The sequence below is a fragment of the Halictus rubicundus genome, chromosome 11, assembly GCF_050948215.1.
Source record: "Halictus rubicundus isolate RS-2024b chromosome 11, iyHalRubi1_principal, whole genome shotgun sequence".
Classification (NCBI taxonomy): domain Eukaryota; kingdom Metazoa; phylum Arthropoda; class Insecta; order Hymenoptera; family Halictidae; genus Halictus; species Halictus rubicundus.
This window is the reverse complement of record NC_135159.1, coordinates 6028312-6040928: the sequence shown is the minus strand read 5'-3', so window position 1 is coordinate 6040928 and position 12617 is coordinate 6028312. Positions and strand designations below refer to the sequence as shown.

General features: G+C 33.6%; 1 protein-coding gene across 10 annotated transcripts in view; it reads right to left on the bottom strand.

Annotated features, from left to right (window-relative positions):
- The window catches only part of LOC143359084 (uncharacterized), a 90348-nt gene that overhangs the window by 48026 nt on the left and 29705 nt on the right, over positions 1-12617 (bottom strand). For 7 of the 10 annotated variants that reach the window (XM_076796746.1, XM_076796747.1, XM_076796748.1 and 4 more), the window contains one exon: positions 8597-8656. The exons of the other annotated variants lie outside the window; for them this stretch is intronic. In XM_076796746.1, the coding sequence (XP_076652861.1) occupies positions 8597-8656 (60 nt within the window). The remainder of the gene's footprint in view (positions 1-8596; positions 8657-12617) is intronic. 10 annotated transcript variants of the gene reach the window in all.

Here is a 12617-nt window from a genome sequence, read left to right as displayed (position 1 = left end):
TCAAAACAGCAAGAGTTAATTTTAAAAATGGAGTAATATACTCAGTGCCCTTCAAGAAATGATGTATTACCTCTTAACGATGATTTAATATTAGCTTGGCAGGAAATAACTGATCATTCGAGTGTATCGATATTATCACAATGTTGCAATTGCGAGATACTATGCTAAATTCTTTGGTTATTTGTAAATGGGAAACAGCTTTTGTAACAAAACATTTAAAAAATAATGCAATGATGAACGTTTGTTTTTTCCTTTTTTTAATATCGAAATCACACTGTAATATTCGTATTTTAATATTCCGTTCACTAAAAGTTTATATGAAATTATTACAGTGTTGCAATTGTAAGATACATGAGATTTCTTGATTATTTGTGAATGGAAGAATTGGTAACAAAATACCAATAAGCAAACGTTCAAATAACAATGCAACGATAAATGTTGAATTTAGTGGACTGAACAATAAAAGCGAATATTACGAAGTAATTTGAATATGAAAAGTGCGTTGGATCTGATTATGCAGCTTATAAAAATTCATTAGAATAATGCTTCTCCAATGTCATCCTCCGACCTTTCCGACGAGCTCGAGATTTTCGAGCAGGTGATGTTACATGATGATGCAGGCGGCACACTCGTTGTACACACGTGGAATACAATAATCTCTCCATTCTAATTCTTCTCTCGATCGGATGACACATTACTTGCAGTCTGTCTGCGCGTCAATAAAACCTTGATTACTTAACGGGCAATTAAATCATTTTAAACGAGGGAATGTCGGAAAGGAACTCGATATTTTAACATATCATACTTCTAAGAATTGCATTATTTCTAATGATATTGTTTTTTGTGCATTCTTTGAATGCTCTCACTGGGAGTCAATAAAACCGCGATTATCTAACAGAAAGTTAAGTAACATTAAATCGAGGAATTTCAAAAGGAATTAAACATTTTTACAGTCTCCCAAAAATTAGTTTATCATTATCTCCTGTGTTGTTCTTTTTTTTTAGTACTCTCTTGATGTCTTTAATAGTATTTATTCTTTAATATTTTTTTCACATTCTTAACTTTTTCAATATTCAATATTCAAGTTTTAGGAACTGTATTCACATTCTTTTTTTCACCATGATTGCCAAAATTTCTAATTTCGACGGGTAACTTGTAAAAGAGATTTTGCAAAAATGTTCGCAGCCCAATAATAATTGTTTGAACAGTGCACAGGAATCGAGCAAATATTTTTCCTCGAGTACAGAAGGAAATCTTTCGGAGATTGTTTGACGTTCAGAATGATACGCGTATGGAAAAGGCCATCCGATTGCAAAACGTGGTAAATAGATCAAACACCGTTGCGATTGTTTTACAACGTCTTTCCTCAAGGCTTATTGACTCCCGAGCCACTATTTCGCCAAGGTTTTATTTCGTTTCGAAGAAAGAGTGATCATAAAAAGATTCTGCAAAAATTGGCGTCTTCCATGCGTCATTTTCACTTTGACTATTTGTTAAATGTTTCCAGACATGATAAAATTTGCATACTTAATAAAACTTTGCATATTTTAAAAAATCTGCTTTTCGATGTAAGCGGGCGAGACGAGCCACTACTGTTGTTACCTCTATGCTATGATAAGAGTAATCGCAATTGTCAGTTACTATTGGGCTCTCAGACAGACACAAATTTCATGAAACTGTTACCAACATATTTCTGACATTTTGCCGATTAAAATGAGTCCAAACATGACATAATTCGCAGCATGTTTATGGAATTCCCCAATATCCGCGTTTCATAATCCATACACAACACGATTTATTGCACAAATCTGTAAAGATTAAATCTAACACTAGCTGGGTAACTGTTCTATTATCCGAACGTATTATACTTCACTGATTAGTACGGATAATCGAGATTCTACAGTAAACAAATAAATATGATCGAAACTGTGTCGTGTTTGGTGTCACTTCAATAAAAAAATGTCACAAAAATGGTAAAAGTGTCATAAAAAGATTCAAACTATGATATTAAAGTCCTCTATTTGAATATAAAAGTTCAAGAATATTGAACGTAGAAAATATGCAGTTCAGATGCTGGATTATGTCAATTTAATGAATTCCAGAGTAGTGATACCATACATCTAGAATAATAATACTGTTAGAGTATAATAAACTACATACTAACAGATAGTGTTTGCAATTTAATTGAAACAGATTTGTTCTTGCAGTCTGTCCACTTCTGTGTGATACCTACATTCTCTACTTATCGTGAGCTCTATTGATATTTGATATTACCGTTCAGCAAACAAAAAGGAACAACTCTATTTACATTGTTTTCTATACCTCGACTCGTCAAAGGCCTTAAGATTAATTCTCTAGCCGCAGCTTTAGATTTTTCTATCCCCACAATGATTGTGGTGTATGCCATCTAATAGGGTGTGACCTGTGCAATGAATGAACACTTGAGCTTCATGTCTGTTCAAATTAGTATTCGCAAATCGGTGTTTCATAGTATGAAATGAGAATAGTCGCCAGATCAAGACTTGTTCCCCCACTCTAATTTCCCCCTCTATCGCGCTATTCCCCCACGCTTCTGCCCGGTCACGTGACGCGTTCCCTCTCTGTCGTGTCTGTGTCACGTGACTAACCTGGGACTTTCGTGTTCCCGACCCGACCCGACCCGACCCGATGTTTCCGGTTCTCGCACAGCCCTAGTATTTAGATATCTAATTCTACTTTTAAATCAATTTTATATAAACGTCAATCAACGCGGTTGTGTGTATTCGTTTTATATTGATAATTAGACTGCGGATCTTGATGCAAAATAAAAATTGTCTGCATCAATTACAAGAACAGGGGGTTAGATAAAAATTGATTTTTTCTCTCAATAATTTTGATAGGTTGTAAGCAATATACTAATCATATTAGACTATTTTTAGTCTTATCAATTTTTAGTCCTTCTATTTTGTGTCTCGCCTACTCGTCTTTGCCATAAATGCATAAAATCCGCTGTCTAGCGATGATCGATGCACTATTCGTCGCCGGTAAGAAAGACTGCAAAATAGGGTTGATAATCTTGTAAATAAAGAACAGATTCAATTTCTACCGTAACACGGTCGAGAAACTTTTAATTTATTGACAGAATTTGTTACCTTTGATCGATAAATTTATTTGGAAACAAGTGCTTGTTCAGGCGTTACTGTTCAAAATCGGACATTTCATGCGCGATGATATTTTCGAAAAAGAAAAACAAAGACAATGATTAGAATATTTTCGAGAGGAACAGATAACGATATGTTTTTTTCCGACAATCGGAGAGTGGAGAATCGAGTCCAGTGTGATGTGCAAATAGGAGCACGACCTCCGCGGTATTCCTCGTGCAAACAAACGGGGTCCCGATACGCCATGAATCTGGATTAGCTCTCTCGCGTAGATCAAATCGGATCGGATCGGATCGGAACAAATCAAATATTTGGCGCAGACGATCCGTCGTGGACGTGCGCGAGCCTTCGCGGCTGACAGATACCTTATCGTTTGGAGGCTGACGATATTTAAATCAATGCCTATCGCGATAACGCCTAGAGATAACCAGCAAATCTCGCCGACGATTTGGCTGTTAGACGCGCATCCACCGACAAGATGGCGCCTTGAATTATCCAACGTTTTTACTGGGATCATTCGGTAAAACATTTTCCGAAGAAAAAGGATATTTTTACGTTAAGAAAGAAAAATGAGGGAGGGGCTCATTCTACAAGGTAATTCTGTAATGAACTGAACGATTTGAGAAAAGAAATTTTCCTCACGATTTAGTATTTACATGACGAAATATAATCTAATTTTTAAAAATTATTTTTTTAAACCAATAACTAAGGAGTGCAACAAGTAAGCAGTTCAGGCAGATTGTATTTTTTTTTTTGCAAAATGGGAAAAGATATGGAAATGTCGATCGACTGGTAAACCTTTTCTTTCACATTTTTCTCATAAAAAATTCTGTCTATTGTTTTACACTCCTATTAGATTTTATAACGGTATCACACTATTTTTGCTTCGCACACCTTCACTTCGTTTGTCTGCTTGAAAAAACACAAGAGGAAAATTGGTTTGGACTAAACGATAAGGAAACTTATACGGTTTATCTGTCTCTCGAGGCAAGATACATATTTTTACATATTCAATTGACGGAGGTATACAAACTATACAAATAGCGTGTACTTCTTTCACATATAATATTTTTCTAATGTTTTATCAGACACGAATCATTATTCATTCTTCCTATTTGTATTCTTCCTTTGCCTATTTTCTCTGAGTAATTACAAAACCAACTAAGTTTCTATTTCTCTTACTCGTTTCAAGAGGCACACCTTCTATACATTATGTAAAATCTGTAATTCCCCTTTTGAGGCCAGTTTCTGGAATAAATCAGCATAACGGTAAGAAAATCTAATGCGCACTGTTGAAACGGTTCTTTTTTTTCCTGAATTAACTATCAATGTTAGTCTCTTTGTTAGCAACATAGGTGGACTTTCTGTAACGGAAAATGATAAAACTGTTCAATTATTTACCACTGACTCACGACGCCTATTCCGGCTGTCTATCAAACATGGCGTAATGTTACATGTGGATCGTGATCTCTTCAAGGATCTATTCTATTAGGTGTATCCGTGAGTAATCCACGATTTTTTATTGCATCTAATATTTGCTGGACAATGAACAGAGATAATCCTGTTTGAATCAGTTTAGCCATTGTTCTTCAACGTCCTGTGTCAGATTTATAGTCCGTCGAGACCATGGACGTGTTCTGTGACCTTACTGTTTCACCCGTTTCGTGGCTATAATTCTTAAATTTCCAATTGTTTGCTAGTAGTTACAGTTAGTTACAGCTAGTTACAGTTAGTTATAACTAGTTACAGCTGATCACAACTTGTTCTAACTGCTCAGAGCTGTTCAGAGCTGTTCAGAGGTGTTCAGAACTGTTCAGAACAATTCAGAACAATTCAGAACTAATTATAACCGTTTAGAACTGTTTAGAAATGGTTACAACTTGTTATAACTGTTCAGAACTGTTCACAACTAGTTGCAACTTGTATAATAAATGTTCACAATTGCTCGTAACTGTCTTACAAGTATCCACAACTAGTGTTCAGAACAGTTTCCAAATACTTTCAAATTATTTTGTTTACTTTCAAATTAGTTTGACGAAATAATGAAAACAGGACAATGGAAGTTTGGTTTTCCACTGTTTCACCTAATTCGGCCGACTATCAAATTGGAAAGAGTACACGTTGCGATTAATATCAAACATCTACAAACTACACGCTTCCTTTCGTTAAAGAGACACACATCAGATCTTATCATAACACCCGATAGAATCTTTTAATTAACTGCTATATCGATACCCACGAACACGTAATTCATACTGCCTGTCTGACTATTCGATGCTCGAGCATTTCGTTGTTTGCCATAATCGATGGTCGCACGTATTAAAAACGATATAAGACCACTAGAATTTCATAAACTATTTCGTGAAAACCATTGTTTGCATAGAAACCTCCTGTTAAATAGTATCAAAAAGGATGTTTTTGTTTACGATCTTCTACTTTGAAATATTTAGCACAATATTTTAGCAAATACTACCGAAATATCATGTGATACGATTTACATATTAATTTGCTAAAGAAATATAATTTTATACTATTAAAATATTGTTGAATTTCTCTCATTTTTCAAGTGTTCCCACCACAAAGCTATTTTCCGCGAAAAGTCATAAAAGATACCATTCTACTGGATAACAAAAGTCCTGGATAAGTAATTTTATATTTATAAAATTCTTCTCATTTTTATATTGGGATGCGGCACCATCAAAGAAATAAATAACGCGAAGATAATTATTAAGTTGTATGTGACATAAGTGTACGGTAACTGCATTAGGTATGTTGAAGCGTGTCGAAGATAATTGCAAAATTAGTGCAGTTTAATTGAGTCTTATTCTGTGAGAGTTCAACAAATTAATGGATTGTTCTTTAATTACTGTTTCTATAAAATCTTGACACAGCATTATGTTAAACTGTATCAACAAGTTTTAATTAATTGTCGGATTGTTCGCACGTTAAAATGTATCAGAGATACGAATAAATTACCTCGATTGTTGCTTGATTATCGTTTCGATAAAATCCCGATACATCTTGAATTGTGAACGCACAATTCGTTTTGTTTTTTCGCAATGATATCGTATGGCAGTGATGGCCACACTGTAGGGACCCCTCAAACGCCTAATTCTCCCACCACGTATGCGGACAGCAGGCGCTATGGTGGGGATAATTTTGTCTCAATTCAGACAAAAATGCCCATCCCTGTCGTATGGTAATAAATAGACTGCGGATCCTTATGCAAAATAAAAATGTTTTGCAACGATTGTGGGCAGCAGGAGTTAAATAAAAATTCGCTTCATCCCTTAATAAATTTTTGACATAGAAAACATCGTAACAATATTCTTAGATTTTTCTAGTCTTACTATTTTATACTTCACCCAGCCAATTTTTTCGTGAATGCATAAAAATACGCAGCCTAGCAACAAATTTGCAACAGTCCATTAACATACTGAGAAAACGGTGTTTCCATGTTTGTAGTTCGGAATTGGAATTCAGAAATTAATTTTTCCCACAGCTAATTGCCAGTACTGGTTTGCAACAATTATTTTCAAATTAAATTTCAAGGTTCCCAGCATGGAATGTTTTTTATCTCATGCTGATTTCTACCAATACGTATGAAATTTTTTGCAAATGGCGCCTGAAAGGGGGTGCAGGGTGGCGATATGAAAATCGATCGACATCTCTTCCATCTCGCAAATTATCGATATCAATTAAAATGGAGGAGAGTGGGGAAGGGGGAGGGGGCAAGATAAACCGTCGGTTTTTCTACTGTCGGCGAACCTTTTATTCCACCGTGAATTATATCAACATTTAAAGTCCATAATCCAGTGCGAAATCAGAATACGAAGACGGATAAGCTGTTCCAAGTGATGAATTAGAGAAAACGAACTTTGATTTTTAATCGAATCGTTTTATCGGCGATCGATAATAATAATAATAATAATAATAATAATCTATATTGTGGCGACGCGACGGCCGATCGTAAATAATTAGTTAGAAGCTTCGAACAGCTGGCAAGCTTGCATTGTGGGTAAGTACGATGGTTCTGCGAAATCGCTTGCCGAGGGATGAGTAATTTAAAAATTAAAGTCGCTTCCCAGAAGGTGTGATAACTAATAACGATAACGTCCTCGCGATAGTAATTATAGAAATATATTTTTAGTTGGAACTTGTTTGTTAAACTCAATTACTATCGATTTGATTATTCAAGATATTTTGACAAGTATTTTTGAAACAGTAACACAAAATGGATTCAAGGCAGTCAGCTTTCTTCGAATCGATCGCTTGTAAAAATTGCTTCCTCTTTTTTTTTCAGAGCACAAAGAACAGTTGTTCTAGATTACCTAAGGTCGGTGAAAGTGAGTCTCAAAGAAAAATACTTGATTGATCGACCAATTGACTGATTGATTTTTCGGCCTCGACTACACTGCATAGTATAACGTATAGTCATTGGCCGAAACCGAGCTTCGTTTCAACGGTAAGGTCAAACGTGTTTCAAATGATACGACGTATCGCCAGATTAAAGTGATGCATTTATGTTTGATACCGATAACGTCACTTGTCCCGGTACATATTCGAAATTGTTCTCTTCCCCCCTTCAATTAGACATTAGTCTGTAGGTGTGATACCATTGTTCAATTTTACAACCGTATATTAGACATAATTTGAACGTATGTTAAAAGAGCACGGTTCTAATCAAGCATTGTTTAAAACACAAATGAGAGGATTTTCTGAAAATTAATCTTTTAAGCTGAACATTTTTTCCACGTATTACGACGAAGCATTACGAAAATATAGCAAAAGTTCTGTAAATGTATATTGGACCGTTTTGTTATTGAAATTTCGTAAAACGATGCGTCGTTATCACGCGTTATTTAAAACAAAGAAACAGGACGCTCAAAAAATAATTTTTTATTAAAAAAATTGCAGATGTTGAACTAAAAATTTTTTGTTTGTGCTTTCCAAAGCATCATGTAAATATGAAAGGGGTTTTGCAAATTTATACTTAATAATTCAGTTGTTAAAAATGATCAAATAGTTGCATTTTTTTGGCAAAGAAAGAGGTGGGTCTTAGATTCTCATCATAAAAAAGTAATATCAAAGTCAAATTCTACGATCCCAAAAACCTCGAAAATTGTCCCGATTGTAATCAATAAAGTGTAATTGTTGAATACAGAAGACTTCTGTACAACGCGATCAAAAAACTGTTCCGTAAAATTACATTATGTATTTTATGTGCAAGTGAATATGCAGTAAACGTACAAAAGAATTTCTTTTGACAGTAACAACGCACTAACAGTACATTTAACAGGAAGCATAATCTACATATACAGTTTTAGTTAAACAGTTTTAGTTAAACAGTTTTGTGATCACGTTATGCGGGGGCTACTGTATGTAAATTTGGTTTTACAGTCCCATAAAATTGTGGAACACCCGGTATAAGTTGATTCGGAATCCTTTTCCCTTACCGGTGTCGTTTTCGTGCCCTCGAATTCCATCCCCCACGTCCTCGGAGGCGGTGGAAAGGGCTGCAATCAAAGTAAAAAAGGTTCATTTTACAATGTAACTCTTAAATTATTCAAACGACTTAGAAAAAGAAATTTTACCAACTATAAATAATTTGAAGATGATTTAAACAACTTGGGTCCAAACAATAACTTTCGAAATACATTATTTGAATAATGCTTGGAACTGTGTCCTGACAGAATTAGGAAAACCGACGCAGTGAAAAAGTTCTTTAATTTATTTATTGTCAATTCGCCAAGAAACCCTGAAGGCCAAGGAATGGACCTGGATTACAATTTCCAAATGCTTAACCCACGCTCATTCTTCCATTCTTCACACACATACAACTTATTCTCCTCCTCTGTTATCCTCCCTACTCGTCCCTTACTGTGAAAAGTATAGTTCCGTGGCAAGTTCCCGACCTTGCTCGCAGTGTTTTCGCATCTTTTCGTGCCTTTTCGAAATTGTAGAGTATCGTGTCCGCAAATTGGACCATATTCGCCGACCTTAGAACTCCAATTTAATATAACCTTGCGGCAATCGCGATCAGCGGTCTCCCGACAGTCTCGGAGTGACAGTCCGCAGATTTCAACGCGCGCAACGTACTCGCGAGTCCTCGGGCTATTGTGCAACTCGCACGACGAAACAAACGAATGCAATTATAAAATGTTGAAAAAAATACCGGAATTCAATCTTAACGTCGTATTCATGTCGGACAGAATTATTCAGCAAGGTCAAATAAAACCATTTCTTTGTAGATCAATTATTTTCAGGAATTAAATCAATTGCACAACAAATTTCCAATGTAAATAAAATCACAACTTAAATTGGAGGAAATTCAAAAACGCTAGAGACAAAAAGAATGTTTGTAATTCAACAACATTGCTCGTACATTTTTAGAAATAAAAAATGGACAAATATAGAATTTTCGAATTCACGTTAAAACAATATAAAATGATAAAAAGGGAAATAGCTCGAAGAAATTTTATAAATTTATTGAAAAATAATTTTCAATTTTGAACATTTTTTTTTCCTTAGAGCCCCATGTAAATCTAGAAAAAATTTCATAAGTTTAAATTGAACCGTACAGATATTAAAAATTACTAAAAGAGTGCAACTTATTTCGAATAAAAGGCCACGTATAGAGAAGTTAATACTATTTTAAAGACAAATTTTTAAATCTCTTATTAAAAAAGTGTCTTATTCTAATTTTCTTATTAAAAACTTCATTTTCCAAGCTTTTTGTACGTGTACTTGAAAGTATCGTAAAAATGTGGTAAAAGTTTTACGAATTTAGATTCCATCGAGCTTCGTTTTTACTCGAATTATTTGACCTGTGTGAATTCATTCTTTGTTTCATCATCAACGTTTCAGGTGATTTCAACGATTTCTGCAAAGGCTATGAAATGGCACGACACACACACCGGAATGGACTATCGACTGTGCTATGACTTCCGGTTAATGGAACGCGATGATGACACGTATTTCGCTAATCAGAAGTTGCGAGAGTCCTATTCCAATTACCTTTCGCGCAATCATGGAACGAACGTATTTTGAAATTAGTGCGTAAAATAGTTTTTTTTTAAGTTTTGTGTGCGAAGGAAAAATTTCCACAAGATTTTCACAATTTTATTTGTAATGAGTAGACTGCGGTGTTTATGCATTTGTAACAAAAATGATTAGTATGGATACAAAACAGTAAAAATATTTTAAATATACAAACATGGTTACATTATATCTTATTGAGAGTATTGAACAAAGAAATATCTTTTTATTTAGCTTTCCTTCCTTACAACTGACTCGGAAAATGTTTACTTTGTATAAAAATCAGTCTAATAACGACACAAGTCATAGTCATATTCATAGTTTACTTCACAGTAATTTTACAATATTTGTTGTAACTTTTTATAGGCATTATCAATTTTATTATTATTATTATTTGTAGTACTAGTATATTTGCAAGGTTTACATGCGATATTGGTTTTTTGTTTAATACTTACAATATTTAATTTCATTTAGACTTTAATTGTAATTTTAGTTTAATTTAATTTAATTTAATTTGAGTTTCATTTTATTTCGTTACATTTTAATATAATTTTTGCAGTATTAATTTCATCTAACAAATAAGTTATAGATAGTTTCCGTACACGTGTAGATCAAGATGAACAAACCGTTGATATTCGAACAGGTATTCCAGTATTTAACGTACTCAAACTCTCAAGATATTTGTGTCACAATTTCTACTATCACCTACTCGATGGATATCGCGATCTGATCTAACTTTGTAGTCGAAGTCACAATATCCGGTAATTACTGACTTTTCAAGTACGTACTGCCGAGATTATTTCAAAATTTTAGTAAAAAATATCACAATCGAATAAAACTTTCATTCAATCACATAACATGAAAGATTAACAAGCTTGCAGAAAACTTTTACGCAAGTAGATTATTTTATAGTAATTATAATCGAACATCAACTTTAAATCGGTTTTAAATAAACGTTCCATTTAATCAAATTAATTTAATCTAACAATATTCGAATATCGATTCTAAATCAATTCTAAATAGAACTTTGTTAAATCCCCTTGAAACATTGAATATCAAATGAAATATGCATTCTAACTTAACAAAATACATCGGTTCTAAATTAATTTTAAGTAACATTGTCATTAATTTAGCTCAAGAACACTTGAATTTAAATAAAGAAATGTTAACAAACAAGGGTAATTAATTTTAACTAAAACTAGCATTATTTTCGGCCAAAAATATTTGAATTTTAATGCAAATATTCATTGCAATGGAGTTTTAACAGAAGATATCAATTCTAAATTAATTTTAAGTAGATAAATAATAAAGCAGCAATTGACGACAGAAAATTAATGTTGAAAGCGTTGTTATTGTTCGTTGTTAGTATCTATCGTTAGGTGTTAAGCGATGACGGCCACGTTGTAACTTTAACACGTGCATTTTGAAAACATCAATACCGTTCGCCAGATACACGTGTAGTAGCAAATTTTGGAATTGGTGCCATAATGCCGCCGATTTAAAACCGGTTCTACGACAGAAACCCGGCTAGTTTTATATGTTTACCTCGAGCACATAATTATCGTTCAATTATCGTTCTTGCCACGAGCACAAAACATTAGATGTGTCTCGAGAAGTTCATTATTAACAGAGACGGGTGTGTCAAATTGATAAACTTTTCATATTGATAATGCCCGTTTCATATTAATCTTTCACATCAATTATATAAATGATATAAAAAAATATGAAATTTTTGATATTAGTAATATTTAGTCAATGTTAATTTTTAATGATATATTAATATTAATGATATTGGTATTATATTTGGAGATATAGTCGGAACACATATACAGGGTGCTTTCGAAATAATGTTATAAGCGACCTAATGAATTTTTATGCCGAAATAAATCGAAGAAAGAATAAGATTTCTATGTTTAAGGTTTCGTTTTCGAGAAAAATGAGTTTAAAAATCATCGTCGGGTTCTCGTGCCCCAGTATTTACAAGAAGTAGAACCGGTAGGTCATGAACAGACGCATCGGTCGATTTCTATTTAATAGCACGTGTATTCGTCAAATATTCAAACTCAATTCTCTCGAAAACGGGGCGCCAAACAAACAAATGTTATTCGTTCTTGTCTACTTATAAACAAAAACTCGTACATATTGATGATATTATCTACTAAATATTCATTTTTGATTTCAGTAATATAAGTATCATATCACTTGGAAATCAACGAAATTTGAGATAAAATTATGATATAACTATACTAAAATTTATAATAAAACTACGTGAAGTTTAATTTGATCCGAGTCATAAAGAAATAATAACGAACAATAATTTTAAATTTTGATCAAATGCAACAGTGTCAAAAAGAATACGCATGTGACGCAACTAAAAATTTTGTTAACAAGCTGATTGTCACACCAGCGCTCGTAAAAATCGCATAAAGTCAGAGCAAT